Raw genomic sequence first — 26,922 nt, forward strand, 5'->3', positions numbered from 1 at the left:
AAGATTTGAAGTGGGGACTCTTGCTTCGCAAGCCCATTAATGAGCACACGTGAGGCAAAGAGAGGAGAGGGAAAGAGGTGGAGGAGGGAGAGGAGAGCGGCAAAGGGAGAATGGGGGAGAGAGTCAGAGAGAGGGAGAGAGAGCGGTGAGAGAGAGATAGGGGAGAGAGAGCGGTGAGAGAGAGAGAAGAGTTAAGCTTCAGTTATGTGGCGATGTTCTCTATGTGAATGGAATTCCACTGAATGGCTGAGTTGGTTTAGCTCAGCCCTTCCAGTGAGCCGTGTGTGTGCTTGCGTGCGTGCGCGCGTGTGTGTGTCACAAGGTGGGAAAGTGTGTGTGTGTGTGTGTGTGTGTGTGTCACAAGGTGGGAAAGTGATAGGTTTTTGGGGATCTGGGTTGAGCAGGCAGAGTGAAGTAGAGCCAGACAACAAGGACATTTAATAAATGAAGGCATGGTTTACATAGGATAACTGTTGTTCACAGTCTCAGAATGTGCTTTGTAATCTTTCGTTTTCACACATCAAACCCAACCAATAAACCATGCATATTAAAATCTAACCAAAACAAAAGGCCCAGGAGGCAGGCGGCCATCTTCTTTTCCCCATGCTCCTCAAACGCACAGCCATCCATTACAACATGCTTCTGGAAACAACCATACCTCTGGACTGTATCACCGCCAGTGGGCGGCCTTACCTCAAACAGAAGGAACAGGGGGTTTAATACTTTACAGGTGAACACAATTAACCAATGACATGTCTTGGGGAGGGGGGTACGATGACTAGAATTTCACCACTGTTCAATCCTGTGAAGAAACCTTCCCACCAACCTTCCCTCCAGGCACACGTACACACACATACACACACACACACACACACACACACACACACACACACACACACACACACACACACACACACACACACACGAGGGGCAGTCGAAACAACAGTTATCGTTACAGTAATTGATGAGATCAGAGCCCTGTACTACGAATCTGGTTTGAGGAGTTAGCGAGGTAACTTTGGTCAACTCTCAGTTCAAACTCGGGATAACCGGTGACATGAAAGTGGCTCACCTTTTAGCCAGGTCAATTTCTACGGCAACGAATCCTTCAAAACTAAACTGCTCCGGGGCAGGTTAACTCCATTTATCCTGAATGAAGTGTCTGAGCCACGAGTGGAGGACCAATTAAAAAAGATTCCCTCCCTCTCGCAAAGATTGCATCATCATCCCCTTCATTTGAGGAAGACGGCTGATGAAATATTTTATTAATCAAATGTTTGTTTTGTGTAAAAAAATTGTAATGTTAAAATACCTATCACAATACACATTTAGTAATGACAGAATGCATTTGAAACTTCACACACAGTAAAACTTTTGTATGACTTAATACAATTATTTTATTGATCATAGGAGTGGGAAAAAAGGGTGCTTGTGCATTGATAATCACACCAAAGACGGCATCAACCCCTAACAGCCTGTTCTACTAAGCTACAGTATATGGAAATGTATTAAGGTCATACCAAGGATCATTTAGCTATTTAATTTGGAATTTTAAGACCCCTTGAAATAACAAAACATATTTTTTATTTTTATTTGGCCCATACAAACACATTGAATAACAGATTCACTACATGGAACAACAGATAGTCCCCCCAATAAATCTAAAGGAAGTTTATCCTAAAGTGTCTGTCCTATGTCTGAGAGATATACAGTGAGGGAAAAAAGTATTTGATCCCCGGCTGATTTTGTACGTTTGCCCACTGACAAAGAAATTATCAGTCTATAATTTTAATGGTAGGTTTATTTGAACAGTGAGAGACAGAATAACAACAAAAAAATCCAGAAAAACGCATGTCAAAAATGTTATAAATTGATTTGCATTTTAATGAGGGAAATAAGTATTTCTGTTCAAATTAAAATTACAGACTGATCATGTCTTTGTCAGTGGGCAAACGTACAATATCAGCAGGGGATCAAATACTTTTTTCCCTCACTGTAAGAACGATCTGGAAACATTTATTTTATTTTACATGTATTTAACCCCTTATTTTTGGCACTCAACAGTCTCGAAATATACAGTACTTTCATTCATTTTTTCAACTGGTACCAGGGCACCTTCAGATGACTCTTGTGAGGCCTGTGACCGTCCTAGAGCGAAACCGCGTGAGAGTCTCACCTTTCCACAGAGGGGTCATATTAGTGTGTAGCCCAAACTGTTCGGACGCTACAAACAGAAGTTGACAGATCGGCTGTACCGACTACAGACTAGTCCCAAGATGCTTGTTGGGGTCGTAGAGCAAAACGGAGACCACCATGGTGTTCGCGAGAGTCTCATCTTTCATAATAGTTTGTAGGCCAAACCATTCTACAGACGATATTGTGAGAAGACCGATTTCCGTGATGTCTCATGGTCTGATAAACACCGCTCTAGCTCTGCCATCTTTCACCGCAGATGTGGAAGTGCGACATCGGCAGATGCAGTGGATTGAGACGCATCCAATAAAAATAAAAAACTGATATCTCTAGCTTAAACTGAAGGAGTTTATGGGGATTTGTTTACTATACTAATTCGATTTAGGCATTAACAACACGTAATAAAAGAAAAACGGCACTCCTAACAGCCTATTTCCTACCATAGCCTGCTGAATTTGCAAGATAACTTGTCTTTCATTTTGATTTTGGCACAAATTAATATGTGGCACTGACTAGGCCATGGATGAATGTTTCAGCATTGTCTCAATGAAGGGTTTGGCGTTCGACTAGCCGTGTGCGACATGAACACGCAGTTACAAGCCTGGCTCGAGCAGGCTCGAGTAAGTGGCGGGTGCACGATCAACATCCACCTTGGTAACATTGGTGAAAGCTGAGCTGGAATGTGAAATGAACTGAAGCTCTCTCATTTCAGAAAAGCCTGGGTACATCTAGCTACATCAGTGGAGGCTGCTGAGGGGAGGACGGCTCATAATAATGGCTGGAACGGAGCGAATGGAATGGCATCAAACACATAGAAACCATAGAAACCATAGAAACCATGTGTTTGATACCATTCCATTTATTCTGCTCCAGCCATTACCACAAGCCCGTCCTCCCCAATTAAGGTGCCACCAACCAACTATATATTCTTCACCTTTCCCCTCCCACCTTGGCCTGACTATGGCAACAATCAACTCTCCTCTTCTCCCTGAAGTGTACACTAAGAGTGCATCCCAAATGGCACCCAAATGGCACCTATCCCCTATATAGTACACTACTTTTGACCAGATCTCCTATATAGTGCACTACTTTTGACCAGATCCCCTATATAGTGCACTACTTTTGACCAGATCCCCTATATAGTGCACTACTTTTGACCAGATCCCCTATATAGTGCACTACTTTTGACCAGATCCCCTATATAGTGCACTACTTTTGACCAGATCCCCTATATAGTGCACTACTTTTGACCAGATCCTCTATATAGTACACTACTTTTGACCAGATCCCCTATATAGTGCACTACTTTTGACCAGATCCCCTATATAGTGCACTACTTTTGACCAGATCCCCTATATAGTGCACTACTTTTGACCAGATCCCCTATATAGTGTACTACTTTTGACCAGATCCCCTATATAGTACACTAGTTTTGACCAGATCCCCTATATAGTGCACTACTTTTGACCAGGGTGCCATAAAGGCTGCAGCCTAAAGCGAGAAACAAGCCTTATGCAAATGGTGAATGGACTGCCATGGGGGCAGTGTTGTGTGTAGGCAATAAAGCTGAATTACAGTTTTTTCCAACTGCTTACACACGTTTTCAAAACTATGTCTCCTTTTTTCAAAACTCTACACACAATTCCCAAAACTGCACACACAAAATGCAAAATGCCTCACATCTCCTTCAAAATGTAACACTGCATTCAAAATGCCGTAAACACATGTCAGAATGAAGCATTTGCATCAAATGGCAAACACTTCTTTCATAATAGTACATTTTTGGATATACCATGTAAACACTGTTGTTCTAAATCTAAAGCTCTTTGGTCTTTCATAGGCTTATATCTACATTTCAATACAATGTTCTACAGTGAAAGTAATCTGCTGAGAGGGGTAACAAGTACACTGTAAACACCAATGCAATGTAGAAACAGAAAATATTTATTAGGCCAAACATTACTGTTGTATACAGTAGCACACAACAAAACCATAAACATATGTAAACCAAAAGTATATTCTTTAGAATACAGTAAAGAACACAATTGTGTGTGTGGGGTCCCGGGGGGCAGTCCAGGAATTGGTAGGGGGGTGGGCAGTCACCAGTGCTAAGCTACGCTTCATCTCTTCTCCGGGCTGGGTCTGGCCACAATACTTTGTCCACATCACAAGATAAGTTTTCTCTTGCCAAACATTGAGGGAAGTATCTCCTAGCATGGCGTATCCAACCTTGGACAGAGGCAACCTCTATGTCCCCACATGCGTCCTCCATTGCCTGGAGAAGCGGCATGCGGGCATAGGGTTGGCAATCATACACTTTCCAGCGCCAGGCTGAGAAGAATTCCTCTATGGGATTTAGAAAAGGTGAATATGAGGGTAGGTACAAAACTACAAATTGTGGATGGGTGGCAAACCAGTTTTGGACCAGAACAGCCCGGTGAAAACTAACATTGTCCCATATAACCACAAATCCAGCAGGCTCCTGATCTGGATCAGGGACAAGCATTGTGTAAATTGCATCCAGAAAAGTGAGCCTATGGCCGGTCTTGTACGGACCCAGTGTGGCATTGTGATGGAGGACCCCGTTTTGAGTGATGGCAGCACACATAGTTATATTACCCCCACGCTGTCCAGGGACATTGGTAATTGCCCTCTGTCCTTTTACATTTCTTCAGCGGCGCCTGGTTTTGGTGAGGTTGAAGCCAACCTCATCCACATAAATAAATCTCCTTCCTTCTCTTCTTTGCCCTCGTCCTCTTCTTCCTCTTCCTCTTCCTCTTCCTCTTCATTTTCCTCTTCCTCCTCCTCCTCCTCTTCCAACACTTCGTCTTTGAATTTGTCCTCGTTGTTGTCCCCTGCCTCTCCCTCCTACTCCTCTTGCTCTCTGTCCATTGTTGGCATCCATTGTTCAAAACAGGTAATCTGACCATTGACCTATTTATAGGCCTATACTACAGTAAAGCAGTGATTGGTTAGTGATCAGTTAAGCAATTAGTGTTTGCACATGTGAAGAGTGTGTGTGTGACCTGGTGAATAAGTGTAGCATTTTGAATGGTTGTGTTTGGAAAAGGAAAGCAAGTCACTTCCTGTTAGATTTTTGTGTTTCAGGTAGAGAATTGTGTGTAGTGTTTTGAAAAAAGTGTTTTATGCAATTGACAACTGAGTCAAAGGCTGAGAAATAGCTTATGGTTTTGGAGATTTGGTGTGTAGTTTTGCACTTTGAGTGAGAGGTTTCAAAAATCGTGTGACATGAAAAGATTTTGTGTGTAAGCAGTCGGAAAAAACTGTAAACATGCTTGGTTCTTTGATCTGATCTATCGGCTACGCATCAAATTCAATTTTGCATTGATAACCAAATGTAATCTCAGCGACTGTTCAAACAATAAACCAAACAATATTGTAGCCTTATTAGAATCCCCCCAAAAGGTATGCTATTACAGTTTTTTCCAACTGCTTACACACGTTTTCAAAACTATGTCTCCTTTTTTCAAAACTCTACACACAATTCCCAAAACTGCACACACAAAATGCAAAATGCCTCACATCTCCTTCAAAATGTAACACTGCATTCAAAATGCCGTAAACACATGTCAGAATGAAGCATTTGCATCAAATGGCAAACACATCTTTCATAATAGTACATTTTTGGATATACCATGTAAACACTGTTGTTCTAAATCTAAAGCTCTTTGGTCTTTCATAGGCTTATATCTACATTTCAATACAATGTTCTACAGTGAAAGTAATCTGCTGAGAGGGGTAACAAGTACACTGTAAACACCAATGCAATGTAGAAACAGAAAATATTTATTAGGCCAAACATTACTGTTGTATACAGTAGCACACAACAAAACCATAAACATATGTAAACCAAAAGTATATTCTTTAGAATACAGTAAAGAACACAATTGTGTGTGTGGGGTCCCGGGGGGCAGTCCAGGAATTGGTAGGGGGGTGGGCAGTCACCAGTGCTAAGCTACGCTTCATCTCTTCTCCGGGCTGGGTCTGGCCACAATACTTTGTCCACATCACAAGATACGTTTTCTCTTGCCAAACATCGAGGGAAGTATCTCCTAGCATGGCGTATCCAACCTTGGACAGAGGCAACCTCTATGTCCCCACATGCGTCCTCCATTGCCTGGAGAAGCGGCATGCGGGCATAGGGTTGGCAATCATACACTTTCCAGCGCCAGGCTGAGAAGAATTCCTCTATGGGATTTAGAAAAGGTGAATATGAGGGTAGGTACAAAACTACAAATTGTGGATGGGTGGCAAACCAGTTTTGGACCAGAACAGCCCGGTGAATACTAACATTGTCCCATATAACCACAAATCTAGCAGGCTCCTGATCTGGATCAGGGACAAGCATTGTGTAAATTGCATCCAGAAAAGTGAGCCTATGGCCGGTCTTGTACGGACCCAGTGTGGCATTGTGATGGAGGACCCCGTTTTGAGTGATGGCAGCACACATAGTTATATTACCCCCACGCTGTCCAGGGACATTGGTAATTGCCCTCTGTCCTTTTACATTTCTTCCGCGGCGCCTGGTTTTGGTGAGGTTGAAGCCAACCTCATCCACATAAATAAATCTCCTTCCTTCTCTTCTTTGCCCTCGTCCTCTTCTTCCTCTTCCTCTTCCTCTTCATTTTCCTCTTCCTCCTCCTCCTCCAACACTTCGTCTTTGAATTTGTCCTCGTTGTTGTCCCCTGCCTCTCCCTCCTACTCCTCTTGCTCTCTGTCCATTGTTGGCATCCATTGTTCAAAACAGGTAATCTGACCTTTGACCTATTTATAGGCCTATACTACAGTAAAGCAGTGATTGGTTAGTGATCAGTTAAGCAATTAGTGTTTGCACATGTGAAGAGTGTGTGTGTGACCTGGTGAATAAGTGTAGCATTTTGAATGGTTGTGTTTGGAAAAGGAAAGCAAGTCACTTCCTGTTAGATTTTTGTGTTTTAGGGTGAGAATTGTGTGTAGTGTTTTGAAAAAAGTGTTTTATGCAATTGACAACTGAGTCAAAGGCTGAGAAATAGCTTATGGTTTTGGAGATTTGGTGTGTAGTTTTGCACTTTGAGTGAGAGGTTTCAAAAATCGTGTGACATGAAAAGATTTTGTGTGTAAGCAGTCGGAAAAAACTGTAAGAAGTGATATCTATGTGATTCTAGGCTATTTTGAAAGGAGTAAAAACAGCTGCTAGCTATGTGCTTTTTTACTCCATGAGCAAATACATTCAAGCAGCATATCAAAAATGTTACAACGGCAAGTATTATAATATATTTGCCAGGGCATATTATTTAATTATAAACGGGGTGGTTCGAGCCCTGAATGCTGATTGGTTGACAGCTGTGGTATATTTAAGCAATAAAGCATGAGGGGGTGTGGTATATGGCCAAGGGCTGTTCTTAGGCACAACGCAACGTGGAATATTGGCCACATACCACAAACCCCCGAGGGTAAAATGTGGACACACATTTTACTATACTTGTGAGTACCAGTAAACCAACTCCAATTCAGAGAAGTGAGGACATTTTGCCAGTCCTCACTTGTAAAAAGGCTTCTTTAGGCTTAGTGGTTAGGTTTAGGGTTAGGAGTTAAGGTTAGGGTTAGTGTTAAGGTTAGGGTTGGGATTACGGGTTAGGGAAAATAGGATTTTGAATGGGAATCAATTGTTGGTCCTCACAAGTATAGTAAGACATATCTGTGTATGTGTGTGTGTGTCTGTGTGTATGTGTGTGTGTGTGTGTGTGTGTGTGTGTGTGTGTGTGTGTGTGTGTGTGTGTGTGTGTCTGTGTCTGTGTGTGTGTGTGTGTGTGTGTGTGTGTGCAAGGCCGGATTACGGAAAGGGCCCCCTGGAGGTCGGGACCCCCAAGATTGCATATGATAGCAAAATTCTATCTCAGCCTCATGGCAAAATATGTAGAATAGCAGGTAAGGTCGTTGCCCCGGGGCCCCAAATACAGTAGTCCGGCCCTGTGTGTGTGTGTGCATGTGTGAGCGTGTGTGTGTGTGTGTGTGTGTGTGTGTGTGTGTGTGTGTGTGTGTGTGTGTGTGTGTGTGCATGTGTGAGCGTGTGTGTGTGTGTGTGTGTGTGAGCGTGTGTGTGTGTGTGTGTGTGTGTGTGTGTGTGTGTGTGTGTGTGTGTGTGTGTGTGTGTGTGTGTGTGTGTGTGTGTGTGTGTGTGTGTGTGTGCATGTGTGAGCGTGTGTGTGTGTGTGTGTGTGTGTGAGCGTGTGTGTGTGTGTGTGTGTGCATGTGTGAGCGTGTGTGTGTGTGTGTGTGTGAGCGTGTGTGTGTGTGTGTGTGTGTGTGTGTGTGTGTGTGTGTGTGTGTGTGTGTGTGTGTGTGTGTGTGTGTGTGTGTGTGTGTGTGTGTGTGTGTGTGTGAGCGTGTGTGTGTGAGCGTGTGTGTGTGTGTGTGAGCGTGTGTGTGTGTGTTTGTGTGTGTGCGTGTGTGTGTGTGTGAGCGTGTGTGTGTGTGTGTGTGTGTGTGAGCGTGTGTGTGTGTGTGTGTGTGTGTGTGTGTGTGTGTGTGTGAGCGTGTGTGTGTGTGTGTGTGTGTGTGTGTGTGTGTGTGTGTGTGTGAGCGTGTGTGTGTGTGTGTGTGTGTGTGAGCGTGTGTGTGTGTGTGTGTGTGTGTGTGTGAGCGTGTGTGTGTGTGTGTGTGTGTGTGCATGTGTGAGCGTGTGTGTGTGTGTGTGTGTGTGAGCGTGTGTGTGTGTGTGTGTGTGTGTGTGTGAGCGTGTGTGTGTGTGTGTGTGTGTGTGTGTGTGTGTGTGTGTGTGTGTGTGTGTGTGTGTGTGAGCGTGTGTGTGTGTGTGTGTGAGCGTGTGTGTGTGTGTGTGTGTGTGTGTGTGTGTGTGTGTGTGTGTGTGTGTGTGAGCGTGTGTGTGTGTGTGTGTGTGTGTGTGTGTGAGCGTGTGTGTGTGTGTGTGTGTGTGTGTGTGTGTGTGTGAGCGTGTGTGTGTGTGTGTGTGTGTGTGAGCGTGTGTGTGTGTGTGTGTGAGCGTGTGTGTGTGAGCGTGTGTGTGTGTGTGTGTGAGCGTGTGTGTGTGTGTGTGTGTGTGTGTGTGACCACATTCATGTAACGTGTTTCACTGTAATGGAAATGATCCACTGACGGCTCTTTTCCATATGGAGCCATTTCAACAATATCTCACGGTTTTACCAATTATACTTAAGATTCTGAGGTTTATCCACATGTCTCTAAACGTCAAATTTCGAAGTTGCTCCAAACATTTAGAAGTGTATTTGACACCCTCGATTGGCTCCTGATCAGCATCGTTCCGTTTCTCCAAACGTCAAATTTCGAAGTTAAGGGTTAAGGTTTGGGATAGTGTCACGGATTCTGCCGAGGCTGCTCCTCCTCCTTGCTCGGGCAGGCTTCGGCGTTCGCTGTCCCCGGAGTACTAGCTGCCACCGTTAGATGTTTCAGTGTTTGATTGCTTTTGTCTGTCTATTGCACCTGTGTCCGTTTGTGTCTGATTATGTGTCCTATAAGTTGCCTGTTTTGTGTTGGTTAGTTTGTGTGTTGTTATTCGCCTGTCCGTTAGTGCTGCGTGTTTTCTCTGTTTGTTGTTTTTGTAGTTTACGCAGAGTTTGCGTAATCGCTCGCCTCTGGTTTATGTTGAGGCCGTTGATTTGTATTGTGCCTTGTGTTGCACTAGTAAACTTTGTTGGACTAAGCTTCGGTGTCCTGCGCCTGACTCCCACACCACATTCACCTCAGCCATTGACAGATAGAGTTAAAACATTACTTTTAGGCATTTATTCCGAATGGTTAAGTTAAGGGTTAAGGTTTGGGATAGGATTACATTTTTTTTAAATAAATTAAAATGAGTGTCAACCACTGGGATTGAAAACATGACCTTTACGCCCATCCACCATTCCCTTCCACACTGCCCTAGAAAAACCCAAACCTACTTGATGGTAATAGCACTCACTGTTGCCCCTAGTGGCCGGTTTTGAAGGTATTTTCCTCAGGATATGGACACACGTCCAATTTCGAAGTCAATCTTGAGCGATCTTCCTGGACATTTTGGGGTCAGGAGGTTGAGTCTACACAGAGGAACTGACAATATGACTATGTCCTGGAGGACCCATCTCTCACTGTGTGTGTGTGTGTGTGTGTGTGAGTGTGTGTGTGTGTCTGTGTGTGTGTGTGTGTGTGTGTGTGTGTGTGTGTGTGTGTGTGTGTGTGTGTGTGTGTGTGTGTGTGTGTGTGTGTGTGTGTGTGTGTGTGTGTGTGTGTGTGTGTGGTGTGTTTCTGTGTGTGTGTGTGTGTGTTTTTGTGTGTTTGTGTGTGTGTGTTTGTGTGTCAAATCAAATTGTATTCGCTCGTGTACACAGTCTACAGCAGGTATAAAAGGTGCAGTGAAATGCTTCCATGCTAGCTCTCTCAACAATGCAGTACAATATCAATATCAATAATAACCAACAGTCAATCAAAAAGAACAAGTAATTAGAGGGAAGTAGTATGCATAGTAATAAAACGGATTTGTACACAATAGGATATACAGTATACATTATGAATGTGCTATGTCAAGTATGACTGTGTTACAAATATAAAGTGTGTATGTGTGCATGTGTGTGTGTGTGTGTGTGTGTGTGTGTGTGTGTGTGTGTGTGTGTGTGTGTTTGTGTGTGTGTATGTGTGTGTGTGTGTGTGTGTGTGTGTGTGTGTGTGTGTGTGTGTGTGTGTGTGTGTATGTGTGTGTGTGAATGTATGTGTGCATGTGTGTGTGTGCGTGTGTGTGTATGTGTGTGTGTGTGTGTGTGTGTGTGTGTGTGTGTGTGTGTGTGTGTGTGTGTGTGTGCATGTCACAGTCTCTCCCTTACTCCCAGCCTGGCTCTCCAACACAGGGATCATGCTGAGAACATCTTCCGCTCCCTGCTGTTACCCAACACTTTCATCTCTCTCCCCCTCTCCATCAAATCAAATCAAATCAAATTATATTTGTCACATGTGCCGAATACAACAGGTGTAGACCTTACAGTGAAATGCTTACTTACAAGCCCTTAACCAACAATGCAGTTTTAAGAAAAATAAGTGCTAAGTAAAAAATAGATAAAGAAAAAATAAAAAAATAAAAAAATAATAATAATAATGAAAGAGCAGCAGTAAAAAGAACAGTAGTGAGGCTATATACAGGAGGTACCGGTACCGAGTCAATGTGCGGGGGCACCGGTCAGTCGAGGTAATTGAGGTAATATGTACATGTGGGTAGAGTTAAAGTGACTATGCATAGATAATAAACAGAGAGTAGCAGCAGCGTAAAAGAGGGGGTGGGGACAATGCAAATAGTCTGGGTAGCCATTTGATTAGCTGTTCAGGAGTCTTATGGCTTGGGGGTAGAAGCTGTTAAGAAGCCTTTTGAACCTAGACTTGGCGCTCCGGTACCGCTTGCCGTGCGATAGCAGAGAGAACAGTCTATGACTAGGGTGGCTGGAGTCTTTGGCAATGTTTAGGGGCTTCCTCTGTCACCACCTGGTATAGAGGTCCTGGATGGCAGGAAGCTTGGCCCCAGTGATGTACTGGGCCGTACGCACTACCCTCTGTAGTGCCTTGCGTTCGGACGCCGAGCAGTTGCCATACCAGGCAGTGATGCAACCAGTCAGGATGCTCTCGATGGTGCAGCTGTATAACTTTTTGAGGATCTGAGGACCCATGCCAAATCTTTTCAGTCTCCTGAGGGGGAATAGGCTTTGTCGTGCCCTCTTCACGACTGTCTTGGTGTGTTTGGACCATGATAGTTTGCTGGTGATGTGGACACCAAGGATCTTGAAGCTCTCAACCTGCTCCACTACAGCCCCGTCGATGAGAATGGGGGCGTGCTCGGTCCTCCTTTTCCTGTAGTCCACCATCATCTCCTTTGTACATCCCTCTCCATCCCTCCATCTCTCTTTTTCTCCCTCCCTCACCCTCACTCACTGGACAGGCCTCCATCTCTCCCTCCTCTGTTTGCACTCCCCTCCCTCCATCTCTCCCTCCTCTGTTTGCACTCCCCTCCCTCCCTCCCTCCATCTCTTCTCCTCTGTTTGCACCCTCCTCCCTCCATCTCTCCCTCCTCTGTTTGCACCCTCCTCCCTCCATCTCTCCCTCCTCTGTTTGCACCCTCCTCCCTCCATCTCTCCCTCCTCTGTTTTCACTCCCCTCCCTCCATCTCTCCCTCCTCTGTTTGCACTCCCCTCCCTCCATCTCTTCCTCCATCTCTTCCTCCATCTCTTCCTCCATCTCTTCCTCCATCTCTTCCTCCATCTCTTCCTCCATCTCTTCCTCCATCTCTTCCTCCATCTCTTCCTCCATCTCTTCCTCCTCTGTTTGCACCCTCCTCCCTCCATCTCTCCCTCCTCTGTTTGCACTCCCATCCCTCCATCTCTTCCTCCTCTGTTTGCACCCTCCTCCCTCCATCTCTCCCTCCTCTGTTTGCACCCTCCTCCCCTCCATCTCTCCCTCCTCTGTTTGCACTCCCTCCCTCCATCTCTCCCTCCTCTGTTTTCACTCTCCTCCCTTAGACAATAGTGTGTGTGTCAGACAAGCTTTATTTCCCTGTCAAGTGAGAGAGTGAGCAACAGCACAGGGTGGACATCTGCTAGTGAGACTAGATTACCATCTAGTGGTCAAAACAAACCATCACAGTGGAACAACACTACAGTAATGAGGTCACACATTCACAGTACACACATTACATTTACATTTTAGTCATTTAGCAGACGCTCTTATCCAGAGCGACTTACAGGAGCAATTAGGGTTAAGTGCCTTGCTCAAGGGCACATCGACAGATTTTCACCTAGTCGGCTCGGGGATTAGAACCAGCGACCTTTCGGTTACTGGCACAACGCTTTTACCCACTAAGCTACCTGCCGCCACACATGTACACACACGCACATAAACACACACACATAAACACACACATCACACATGCACACATACACACACACATACACACACGCACACACACACATACACACACGCACGCACACATACACACACATATACATATACATTAACACACATGCACTGATATGAACCTATTGCCCTTTGGGCCAATCATTGTTTCAACTCTCTGACAGAGCAGCTACACCCTACTACAGTCTCCTACACCAAGCCTTCCCAGAGAGAGACAAGTAGGCTAAATTATTTCCTAAAACATGTTCCAAAAGGAAATTAGTGAATGTGTCTAGTCAAAAGCGACATTATAAATAAAGGTGAATGTTGTCATGTCAGTTCTAAATGAAGAGTAGGTATTGGACCAATGTTGTCTACCTGTGAGACAGTATGAGTGAGCTACTACTAGTGCGCACCCTTTGGTGGCGATCCGCGCTCATAATCCATGTAGAAAAGTAGCCTACAGTTTGTACATGAGAGAGAAAGAGAGGCAGGGGAAAAAAACACTGCAGAACAGTAGGAATGGAGCCGCAAACACACACATTCTATAAAATCCCGCCTGATTCGTGCCTAGTCAGCTGCAGCTACGTGGCATCGCAGGTATAGGGCGGAGAGAGAGAGAGAGAGAGAGAGAGAGAGAGAGAGAGAGAGAGAGAGAGAGAGAGAGAGAGAGAGAGAGAGAGAGAGAGAGAGAGAGAGAGAGAGAGAGAGAGAGAGAGAGAGAGAGAGAGAGAGAGAGAGAGAGAGAGAGAGAGAGAGAGAGAGAGAGAGAGAGAGAGAGAGAGAGAGACCGCACTGACCAGCGCAGACACGTCATCTCCTCTCCTTTCCTCGCCCGGGGTTCCACGTGGATCTTGTCCTTGACCAAAACAGATTCCAGTTCGAATACTTTCAAAATACATCCTTCCTTCATTTTATTACTTTTTTAATTACTCCTCTCCACGAGGATATGTATTATCTAAAGTCAACAAAACTAGATAGATGTAATCAGAGGCTCCATATATCTTCCAACTCTCCTGTCATGTCAGATCAGTGATTACTTTAAGGAAAGGGAGGAAGGAGGGATGTATTTTGAAATTATTCCACTGCGGCCCTGGCCTCTCGCTGTTGCGCAGTGCAGTGTAGATATTACCCGGAGGTCGCGAGGGTTGGCTGAAAGGTAGAATCTCTCGCTATGAAATCACAATCTGAATTTACAACAGGACGTTAGGATGCGTTTGTCTATCTACTCATCAAACAGGCCAACAGGTAAGATATGACAACATTGCGATGTACGATTGCAAACATGTAACACATCATAACTGATAGGTTACATTTTGAGTGAGAGATTGAGACTTTTGTAGCACCAGATGGATACAATGTTGCAGCATTAGCATCACTATAACTCATTGGGAATAATGGAAATGTTTTAAATCACTGCTTTACGTTATGATGATTATTTCTCATAACCTACGGTTATTACACATTTGTTGCAGAATAACAATTCCAAATGTTTTAATAAGTAAATGATCGGCCTAAATGTTATATACAACACGCCTACAATGTTTAATGTCGGAGCTGAAGAATGATAGCGACAGCACTTGTCGTGCTTGCAGGTGCATCGTAGAGTCTGGCGCTGACGTGCTGGTGACAGGTATGCTTTCCCTGCTCCTGTTCGCGCACCAGTGTGTGTCCGAGCCACAGGTGCCCGAGGACCAAAGGTAGGCCCCGACACGAACACACACAGTGTAGCGCGCAGTGAAAGTATAGAGCAGAGAGAATTTGGCGTCAAGGTTTAAAAATGACCAGCTCAAAATCCAAACTGGTCTAAACTGGATTTTCCAGCAGGGTGACGTTTCAAGTTCAGTTGAATGGCTGGGTTATGTTATGTCGTTCTTTTGTTGTTTATATTAGTTATTGGTGAGCCTGTCAGACAACATGACTAGATGGTATGTACTGTATGTGAGCTCACATCACAACAGCCTCTGAGATGTGAACCTTCAGGAGGTGTGACTGCATGGTTGTTTGCCAGAATAATAGTGGGCACTGAGCAGTCAGTCAATGCCAGCTAGCCTAGTACATCACTGGTCCAGTGATGAGAACTAGGAATGTAGGCTATACTGTTGGACTGTCTTTCAGGTCATGTAGGAATAACAGAGACAGGAAGTATGATGTTAAGGGAACTCTCAGGTAAGGGCACTGGATTACATCACATCCTGTCCCTGGGTGGTAACAACAACAGAGGTGAGAGAGAGAGGGGTCAGAGTTCAGAAGGAGCCTGTTTATGTAGCACCTCAGGTAGAGGTCAAAGGGAAACTTTCCATGCACTTAATACTAGCCATAAAACCAACACAAAGTATTTCTGTTATCACCCATCTCTGTCTCTCTGTCTCTGTCTCTCTGTCTCTCTCTCTCTCTCTCTCTCTCTCTCTCTCTCTCTCTCTCTCTCTCTCTCTCTCTCTCTCTCTCTCTCTCTCTCCTGCTCTCTCTCTCTCTCTCTCTCTCTCTCTCTCTCTCTCTCTCTCTCTCTCTCTCTCTCTCTCTCTCTTCAATTCAAAGGGCTTTATTGGCATGGGAAACATGTGTTTACATTGCCAAAGCAAATGAAATAGATAATAAACAAAAGTGAAATAACCAATAAAAAATGAACAGTAAACATTACACTCACACAGGTTTCAAAGGAATAGAAACATTTCAAATGTCATATGAAGTATATATACAGTGTTGTAATGATGTTCAAATAATCTCTCTCCCCCACCTCTCTCTTTCTATCTGTGTGTGTGTGTGTTTGTCCTGCAGAGTACAGTCAGCAGGAGCCCCTCCCCCTTTCACACTGGCCAATCCCTTCGGCTCTGGAGAGGAGGACCGCAGGTGAGTGGCATCATAAAACCCTTTATTCCAGCTGGGGGACAACTCTATTAAATACAGGGTTAAAGCAGGGAAAGGGAGCTAGAGGGTTTTGCTCCAGCCCTAATTTAACCATTTTCTATACCTTTATTTAAGCAGGGAAATCCCGTTGAGACCAAGTCCTCTTTTCCAAGGGAGCCCTGCATGTACACAATCATACAAATGTAAAATATTTACAAATATAACCCAGTTATCAAATTACAAAATACAATCATAAAAAACAAACAACATTCTCCAGTAAAAAGGTAATCAATCAGCCATCTAAATTGCCCTAGTGGTACCAAAACATAACATTTTTTAGAGTTCTGGAGATTATTCCACAAGGAAGGTGCAAAAAAAACTAAAAAGCAGTTTTATCTAACTCAGTGGAGATCAAAGGGATATCCAGAGTTATCCATCCCTGAGACCGGGTCTGGTAGCTCGTACGTCTGTAGGTTAACAATGATATAAGGTATGGCGGAAATTTGTGCAAGAGGGCTTTATAAAGAAAAATTGTGCAATGCATAGATCTACGAGACTTTAAAGAGGGTCAGCCTACATTCTGATACAGAAAGCAGTGATGTGTACTGAACCCGTTGCCCGTAATAATGCGCAGTGCGCTGTGATAAACTGCATCCAATGGCTTCAATACAGTGGCTGCCGCATTCATAGATGATATCACCAATAATCTATAACCCGTATGAATGTCGACTGAATGATTTTGTTTTCTATCTGCTATTAAACAAAATACATGATCTATTCCTATAAAGGAAGCCCATTTTAATTCTTAACTGACTCATCAATATGCTTTTTGAAAGATAGCTTTTTGTCAATCCAGATACCCAGATATTTATAAGTGGGGACACAATCAGTGTGGGCACTATCCAATGGACATACAGAGCATTCGGAAAGTATTCAGACCGCTTGACTTTTTCCACATTTTGTTACGGGCCTTGTTATGGCCTTATTCTAAAATGGATTAAAACGTTTTTTTACCCTCATCAATCTACACACAATACCCCATAATGACAAAGCAAAAACAGTTTTTTAAATTTTTTTGCACATAAAAATAAATACAATGAAATACCACATTTACATAAGTATTCAGATCCTTTACTCAGTACTTTGTTGAAGCACCTTTGGCAGTGATTACAGCCTTGAGTCTTCTTGGGTATGACGCTACAAGCTTGGCACACCTGTATTTGGGGAGTTTCTCCCATTCTTCTCTGCAGATCAGGTTGGATGGGGAGTGTCACTGCACAGCTATTTTCAGGTCTCTCCAGAGATGTTAGATCGAGTTCAAGTCCAGGCTCTGGCTGGGCCACTCAAGGACATTCAGAGACTTGTCCCGAAGCCACTCCTGCGTTGTCTTGGCTGTCTGCTTAGGGTCGTTGTCCTGTTGGAAGGTGAACCTTCACCCCAGTCTGAGGTCCTGAGTGATCTGGAGCAGGTTTTCATCAAGGATCTCTCTGTACTTTGCTCCGTTCATCTTTCCCTCGATCCTGACTAGATTCCCAGTCCCTGCAGCTGAAAAACATCCCCACAGCTGATGCTGCCACCACCATGCTTCACCGAAGGGATGGTGGCATGTTTCCTCCAGACGTGACGCTTGGTATTCAGGCCAAAGAGTTCAATCTTGGTTTCATCAGACCAGAGAATCATGTTTCTCATGGTCTGAGAGTCATTAGGTTCCTTTTGGGAAACTCTAAGTGGGCTGTCTTGTGCCTTTTACTAAAGAGTGGTTTCCATCTGGCCACTACCATAAAGGCCTGATTGGTGGAGTGCTGCAGAGATGGTTGTCCTTCTGAAAGGTTCTCCCATCTCCACAGAGGAACTCTGGAGCTCTGTCAGAGTGACAATCGGGTTCATGGTCACCTCCCTGACCAAGGCCCTTCTCCCCCGATTGCTCAGTTTGGCCAGGCGGCCAGCTCTAGGAAGAGTCTTGGTCATGGGCGGTGTGTTCAATAGGGCGATATGGGCGACGCACTGCCAAACGGGAAAAGGAAGGGATTTTTTTTCTAATCAATTATATCACGGCAACAGTAGTTATCAGTGTTCACGTCTGATCTGCCAGCCACTAAATATCAAATCAGGCTAAAGTCGTGCTTCAAATGGCCCCGCCCGTTTTTGGGGCGATTTCAGTCAAGTTGAAAATCGCCCAGAAGTCTCTCATAGCCTGTCATGTAAAATCTATTTTTTTCAAATTTCAAAGCTTTCAATACATTCTCTATGGGTGTCTGTGGGCATGCACTTACGCGCTTTCGTCATACATGACGTAACCATGAACGTAACTAAGACAATGGCGGCTAGCAGCGTCTCTGTTGTGACCTGCAGTGTGGCGTTATTTTATGTTTTTAATTTGTAGACTTAGTTTACAAACATTCTGCAAACATTCTGCTTTGAACTGATCTTTCGGTTTTGGACTGATCTTGTTGATCGTGTACATACCCGCTACGAACGGACTAAATAATGAAAACGCTGCAGGCAGCTGTAATCCCAATACAGCTGGGAGACTTGGCTGGATGACAGAGTCCCGGACAGAGAAGTGGAGCCGGCCACCTTCACCCTGGTCAGAGCGGACCGCGATCCTGGTAAGAGAGCGACTCTGTACCCCGACATTGAACTGCTTTCTGTGTCATTGCGACCTTACTATCAATTCAATTCAATTTAAGGGCTTTATTGGCATGGGAAACGTGTGTTAACATTGCCAAAGCAAGGGAAGTAGATAGTAAACAAAAGTGAAATAAACAATAAATATTAACAGTAAACATTACACTCAGAAGTTTCAAAAGAATAAAGACATTTCAAATGTCATATTATGTATATATACAGTGTTGTTACAATGTGCAAATAGTTAAAGTACAAATGGGAAAATAAATAAACATAAATATGGGTTGTATTTACAATGGTGTTTGTTCTTCACTGGTTGCCCTTTTCTTGTGGCAACAGGTCACAAATCTTGCAGCTGTGATGGCACACTGTGGTTTTTCACCCAGTAGATAAGGGAGTTTATCAAAATTGGGTTTGTTTTCGAATTCTTTGTGGATCGCTGTAATCTGAGGGAAATATGTGTCTCTAATATGGTCATACATTTGGCAGGAGGTTAGGAAGTGCAGCTCAGTTTCCACCTCATTTTGTGGGCAGTGTGCACATAGCCTGTCTTCTCTTGAGAGCCAGGTCTGCCTACGGCGGCCTTTCTCAATAGCAAGGCTATGGTCACTGAGTCTGTACATAGTCAAAGCTTTCCTTAAGTTTGGGTCAGTCACAGTGGTCAGGTATTCTGCCACTGTGTACTCTCTGTTTAGGGCCAAATAGCATTCTAGTTTGCTCTGTTTTTTTGTTTGTTCTTTCCAATGTGTCAAGTAATTCTCTTTTTGTTTTCTCATGATTTGGTTGGGTCTAATTGTGTTGTTGTTGTTGTTGTTGTTGTTGTCCTGGGGCTGTGTGGGGTCTGTTTGTGTTTGTGAACAGAGGCCCAGGACAAGCTTACTTAGGGGACTCTTCTCCAAGTTCATCTCTCTGTAGGTGATGGCTTTGTTATGGAAGGTTTGGGAATCGCTTCCTTTTAAGTGGTTACTATCTGCCCCGTGAGTTCCCCCAATTGTTTGTTACCGTTGTGTACTGTTGATAATCACAAGTTTACTGGAGAACTGAGACCAAGTAGAGACTTTGGACAGGGTGGATATGGTATAATAAAGGCAGTTTATTCAGAGGTAAAGATATCTGGAATCGCGTGCACGGACTCGTTCGTGCACGCGAGTAAAGTAAAAGTGTCCTGTCTTAGGTCAGCTAGGATCACCACTCCTTGGCCACCTGCTGACAAGGCTGACAAGATAGGACTCTTTTGTCCATTGTTATAGGATAGGAACAGAAACAAACGCCCAACACAAAATGGGTCATGCACAAGATTTTAGTCAGACCAAGCTATAACATTATATATTTACTACGACAGTACATTCAACCAAAAGCTAATATAACAAAGGCATCAGAGATTATTTATAATCTGTCACAGAAACTGGAATCCATCTCCCCAGATCAGTCAATAAATGCTTCTGGTATTGACTTATATGCTGCCCCTGTCTTCATGTTGTTGCTGGACATATCTTTTTTAAAATGTGTGTAGGTCACCTAAATCATCAGAAAAATTGCCCCTCCTGAGAATTTTTTCAGGAGCCGCCACTGGTCTTGGTGGTTCCAAACTTCTTCCATTTAAGAATGATGGAGGCCACTGTGTTCTTGGGGACCTTCAATGCTGCATAATTTTTAGGTACCCTTCCCCAGATCTGTGCCTCGACACAATCATCTCTCGGAGCTCTACGGATAATTCCTTTGACCTCATGGCTTGGTTTTTGCTCTGACATGCACTGTCAACTGTGGGACCTTATATAGATAGGTGTGTGCCTTTCCAAATCATGTCCAATCAATTGAATTTACCACAGGTGGACTCCATTCAAGTTGTAGAAAAATCTCAAAGATGATCAATGGAAACAGGATGCACCTGAGCTCAATTTCGAGTCTCATAGCAAATGGTATGAATACTTATGTAAATAAGGCATTTCAGTTATATATTTTAATATACATGTACAAACATTTCTAAAAACCTGTTTTCACTTTGTCATTATGGGGTATTGTGTGTAGATTGATGAGGGGAAAAATGTATTTAATCCATTTTAGAATAAGGCTGTAATGTAACAAAATCTGGAAAAAGTAAATGGGTCTGAATACTTTCCGAATGTACTGTATACATAAATCATCAGATGCATTTTTAGGCTTTTTGGAAAATAACATATACTTAGTTTTACCTGCATTAAGTTCCAATTTCAGTTCAACAAAAGCTTTCTGCAAAGCAAAAAGGGCAGTTCTGAAAGCCTTTTCAACAGAAGGGGCAACAGAATACACAACAGTATCATCCACATACAAGTGGAGGTTACAATTTCTTACAGGCAAACCAATATTGTTTATATAGATAGTAAAAAGTACAGGGGCCAGAATCGACCCTTGTGGGACACGTTTAGTAATATCAAGGAAACCTGACTTAACACCATCAGACGAAACATATTGTGTCCTGTCTGTCAGGTAGTTTTCAAACCAATTGCAGGCTGCCTGACCTAGGCCAATTTCAAACAGTCTACTAATTAATAATGGCTGGTCAACAGCATCGAAAGTCTTTGACAGGTCTATGAAAAGGGCAGCACAATGCTTGGCCCAGGACTGATTTCTGATCATAATGAGATCTGAAAGTTCTATAGAGAACCAAGGATTTGTTCTATTTTTGACTCTAAGGCGTTTGAAGGAGTCGTGCTTATCTGCCTTTGACTCTAAGGCGTTTGAAGGAGTCGTGCTTATCTGCCAGAGATTTAAATAGATGAGAAAAATTATAAAGCCAATTCAGGGTCAGGCATGAAGTTGATAGAGGAAAGCGCTGAGTAATGCATGTCATGAAGAAACCCTTGGGGAGATAAAAAAAATGTATCTTCATAATTAAATGAGGATCAGTGTTTTTCTGTTGGGTATCTCTAATACATGCAATATGACAGTGATCGCAGAGATTTGCGGGGGCAATTTGTCAGAATTTGGTCAATCAGCAAGGATTTTGGATTGTTGTTTTTTACATTAATCTGTGTGGGTTTTGAAATCAGTTGAGTCAGGTTAAAGTCAAGACAAATATTCTTAAAATCATCTGCGGCCGGGGTAAACCAATCTAGATTAAAATCCCCTAAAACGACTAATTTGGATGACAGAAAAGGACTTAAATACTCAGAAATCGTACCAACGGCATCCACTTATGGCCACATCTATACACAACATTTCAAATTTCTTAGGAACAGTAATATTTAGAGAACATGATGTGGTGAATGTTGATTTTACATAAATAGCCACTCCTCACCCTTTTTTTGCGATTTGTCACACCTGAAGATATTGTAATCACAAATGTCAATGTCCTTATTCGAGACCAAATCTTTCAGCCAAGTCTCTGTAAGAACCAGAATTTCAGGGCTCGTGTCCTGCACCCAGATATCAAGAAGGTCCATTTTTTTACGTTGAAGTGCAACAGTCCAAGCCCCTTATGTGATTTGGAAACTGAGGGGATATCCATTTTTATGGAATTAACATTTGAACTAATAGCACTTGTTGAGCTTATGCTAGCCACAGTGGGCATCCCATTTGAGCTAACAGTAACAGAGCTAACAAAATGGGATTCAACTTTATGGGTACAAGATTATGACTGACAACACCTCTTTGAATATGAACATCTGTAAAAGTACGACGATAACGCTGTGTTATAATGGTAGACAACACTGATTTCTCCTGCTGTGGCAGAGACAGGGCGATATACTCCTGAGGGCTTGTCACGGAGTACACTCTCACACCAATCTGGCCCTCATACCATCAAGGCCATCTAATCATCTCCAGCTTCTAATTGGCTCATTCATTCCTCCTCCTCTCCCCTGTAACTATTCCCCAGGTCGTTGCTGTAAATGAGAATGTGTTCTCAGTCAACTTATCTGGTCAAATAAGGGTAAACAATAAATAAACATTTGCAGAAAATGTGCTTCAAGATGTCCATCATTGTTCCTGTATCCAAGAAAGCGAAGGTAGCTGAACTAAATGACTATCGCCCCGTAGCACTCAACTCTGTCATCGTGAAGTGCTTTGAGAGGCTAGTTAAGGATCATATCACCTCTACCTTACCTGACACCCGCTACAATTTGCATTCAGCTCCAAAAGATCCACGGATCATGCAATCGCCATTGCACTGCACACTGTCCTATCCCATCTGGATACGAGGAATACCTACGTCAAAATGCTGTTTATCGACTACAGCTCAGCGTTCAACACCATAGTACCCTCCAAGCTCATCACTAAGTTCAGGGCCCTGGGTCTGAACCCAGCCCTGTGCAACTGGGTCCTGGACTTCCTGACGGGCCGCCCCCAGGTGGTGAAGGTAGGCAACAACACCTCCATTACGTTGATCCTCAACACAGGGGCCCCACAAGGGTGCGTGCTCAGCCCCCTCCTGTACTCCCTGTTCACCCATGACTGCGTGGCCAAGCACGCCTCCAACTCAATCATCAAGTTTGCAGACGACACAACAGTAGTAGGCCTGATTACCAACAATGATGTGACAGCCTACAGGGAGGAGGAGAGGGCCCTGGCGGAGTGGTGCCAGGAAAATAACCTCTCCCTCAATGTCAACAAAACAAAGGGGCTGATCGTGGACTTCAGGAGACAGCAGAGAGAGCACTTCCTCATCCACATTGATGGGGCCGCAGTGGAGAGGGTGAAAACAGCCCTAATTGAGATATTGTGGCAGGACTTGAAACGAGCAGTTCATGCTTGAAAACCCACAAATGTCGCTGAGTTAAAGCAGTTCTGCATGGAAGAGTGGGACAAAATTCCTCCACAGCGACGTGAGAGACTGACAAACAACTACAGGAAGCGTTTGGTTGGAGTCATTGCAGCTAAAGGTGGCACAACCAGTTATTGAGGATAAGGGGGCGATTACTTTTTCACACAGGGGCATTGGGTGTTGCATAACTTTGTGTTTATGAAATAAATGAAATAAGTATGTCATTGTTGTGTTATTTGTTCACTCAGGTTCCCTTTATCTAATATTAGGTTTAGGTTGAAGATCTGCTAACATTCAGTATGAAAAATATGCAAAAGTAGAGAAAATTATAAAGGGGGAAACCCTTTTTCACAGCACTGTACATGTACATTTATATTCTGGACTCTGACATTGTTCGTTCTGATATTTCTTAATTTATTTATTTTTCTTCTTGGGGATTTGTGTGTATTGTTTTGTATTGTTAGTTATTACTGAACTGTTGGAGCTAGAAACAAGCATTTCGCTGCACCTGCGATAACATCTGCAAAATATGTGTAGGTAACGCGACCAATAACATTTTATTTTGATTTGAGTACGTGACTCATTTATGCTCGAAGAGAGCTTCTGTGCTCGCCGGTAGTTGGGATGTATTCCATCCTCACAGAAACAATCCCTTCGCTTCCAGAACCGGTCAAAATTGTCAATAAACGCCTTTACTCTGACAGGGGCATGTATTCCGTTACAGCTCTGTGGACTCTGAGTAGGTGCTGTGATGTGTGTCGATGTGTCTTTCAGACAGACAGATAAGATTAAATAGGTTTATGATTTACATTTACATTTTAGTCATTTAGCAGACGCTCTTATCCAGAGCGACTTACAGTTAGTGAGTGCTGTTTGCCTTGTTCGTTAACCTAACCGAGCGAACAAATGACTAAATAGTTTACCACATTCAGTTGTGTTCTGTAAAAGGTCAAAGGTTGTCCAGGTGTGGGGAGTGTTCTAGCTGTCCAAGTGTCATATTGTCATATTCATATTGAGCTCACACACCTCCACTGATTACTGTGACATACCAACTGCACTCCGAGCACTCCAGGGAGGGAACAGAGAGTTTGTTTGTAAAACCTTGAGATATGTTGAGACTAGATTACAGTGGTACTTTCTGTACCGTGAAGTAACGTGCTACCCAGTCAGGTGGGCCTGCGGTTGAACCTTCTAACCTCTGACCTCTGACCTCTGTGTGTGTCAGGCTGCTGCAGAGCTATATCAAGGCCAATGTAAAGGAGGGACAGGGAGGGCCGGATAACACCTGGGAACAAGGTAAACACACACACACACACACACACACACAATTAGTGACATTATTAATGAATCAACATCTTCCTATTTCCTGCTGGTCAGAGGTGTTCTTCCTGTTCAGTCTCCATGACTACGACCGCAGCGGTCACATGGACGGCCTGGAGATGATGAAGCTGCTCTCTGAATACAACTCCCACAATACACCTGGAGAACAGTCAGCTGAGTCGGTGAGGTGTGTGTGTGTGTTTGTGTGTGTAAAACATCTGTATATATCTTCAGTGTTATAGCTAGGTCATATACTATACTGACTGATATTGTAACTCTGTCCTGATCACAGAGTCAGTTGATGACCAGCTAGCTAGCGTGACATAGTATCAGAGGGGTTGTGTATTAGGATACACATACATCATGTGGCCTGTACTGTTGTCTAAATATAAAGATAGGGTTACTGTAGGACTTACTGTAGCTCAGTGTAACTGAATATGACTGTTGCAGTTAGTAAATCTGCACCCTAGGCCAACGCTTGCTGGTGTGTGTGTGTACATGTCAGTTAGTAAATCTGCACCCTAGACCAATGCTTGTTGGTGTGTGTGTGTGTGTGTGTGTGTGCGTGTGTGTGTGTGTGTGTGTGTGTGCGTGTGTGTGTGTGTGCGTGTGTGTGTGTGTGTGTGTGTGTATCCAGGTGGTGGCCATGGTAGATGTTCTCCTGCAGACTCAGGATCTAAACCAGGATGGTCTAATAGCTCCCTCTGAGCTTCTCTCTCCTCCCAAACTACAACAGCCAGACTCTAACTCCCAGGGTGCACCTGAACAGGAAGGGGGTGTAGAGGTCAAAGAGGGAGTCAATGTTGAGGAACCAAAACAAGAAGAGGCAGAGCAGAAATAGGAGAAGAACGCAGAGGAACAGCTCAAGGAGGAAGGGTCAAAGCCAGGAGATGAGGGACAGTAAGTTAAGACCGATGAACATTCTATACAGGAAGAGGAGAAAGGACCACATATCCCATAGGCCCCTGCTGCTGATCCTGTACTACATCAGGGGCAACCTGAGATGTAAACAAACAAACACATAATAGTAATAATAATGATAATAACAATAATAATAATAACACACAAACAGCACTCCAGCTCAACTACAATTCTTCCATCCAGACTGAGAGTTGGGTCAGCCAATAACAGGAGCCCGTTGACTGACAGGCAGCAGAATGACCAAATCACAGCCCCTTATCCACCTTTGAGGGAGGGTCTTGTTTCAGTTTCACGCTGATGGATTTCCCCCTTTTTTTTGTACTAAAGAAATGCTGTTACATTTCAACACATTGCCCTTCTGAACAAGAGACAATATAACTCAGGATTGAATGTTTTATTGTGCCAAAAATATACTATGCCTTACACTGCTAAATAGCAGTTCGGCCTTTTGGTTGTCATAGATTTTTGCGGTAAATATTTTCTCTCTGTTGAAGAAGCAATCCAAATTAAGCCATATATTGCAATAGACAATCTGAAGAAAAGTTCAGGAATGTATGAATGTGTCAAGTGCAATGCCTTCCAATGATACTTTGAGAAAAGGTATTCCCCCTCCCAGAACACACTGCAATATGAAAATTGTGCGCTCGTTCACTGGGTTAAGAAATTAGGTGGGAAATCCCTCAAACTCATGGAATTGGGCTCTCTCGTCACTGCATTTGTTGAGACTAGAGTCTCCATCATTATTAGGGACATTTGTTTTTCCTGGTAGCGCAGGTCAAAAACCTTTGGCCCTTTTCACTTATGCAACCTTTAAAACTAAAGTCTGTGTTGATTTGTACAAATAGTTTTGCTTCCCTGCACAGCCCCAGTAATACTAAGAGCCCAATTCAGATTCGCCCCCTTCTCCCAGAAGTGTGCACTCTTTCCTTTGAAATCCATGAGGGGAATGAACTGTACACTTTGGGGAGAAGGGTCATCTAAATTGGGCAAGGATATGTTTTGAATGCATTTGATTTCATGTAATCAAATATTTAAGAACACATTTTTGGGATACATTTTCAAAGAAACAAATGAATATTTGGTTTGCTGTAAATTTCCTGAATTGAGGGTTTGTATATTTAAGACTAAAAATAAAGCTAATATGAATATCCCACCTTTATCACTGTGTGTAGTGATGACATGGTTTTTAATCTTGGTGGTCACTAAACAACAGCCTGGTTGTACCTTGTTTGTTAAAATTATTATTAAAAATGGGGAACCAAGGAGAATGTCCACTCACTTTTGTTGCTGCTCTAAGATTTCCACTCGGCGGAGGGATTCCTACACAAACATACCTACTAAGGTCAACTTACACATTTTTCAGCAAAGATGGGTGAAAGTAATGGGGT

At 43.5% G+C, this 26,922-nt stretch overlaps 1 protein-coding gene across 1 annotated transcript; it reads left to right on the top strand.

Moving 5' to 3' along the window:
* The first annotated feature begins 14,250 nt into the window (after positions 1-14,250).
* Positions 14,251-26,693, top strand: LOC311102450 (cell growth regulator with EF hand domain protein 1-like). Its single transcript, XM_084143805.1, is given in 7 exon segments — positions 14,251-14,325; positions 14,673-14,678; positions 14,681-14,777; positions 15,856-15,927; positions 24,519-24,589; positions 24,671-24,795; positions 25,251-26,693. Coding segments are annotated over 7 exon segments (612 nt in total). The 5' UTR covers positions 14,251-14,288; the 3' UTR covers positions 25,455-26,693.
* Positions 26,694-26,922: the final 229 nt, after the last annotated feature.

This window comes from Coregonus lavaretus (genome assembly GCF_964263955.1).
Source record: "Coregonus lavaretus genome assembly, chromosome: 27".
In the NCBI taxonomy this organism is placed as follows: Eukaryota; Metazoa; Chordata; class Actinopteri; order Salmoniformes; family Salmonidae; genus Coregonus; species Coregonus lavaretus.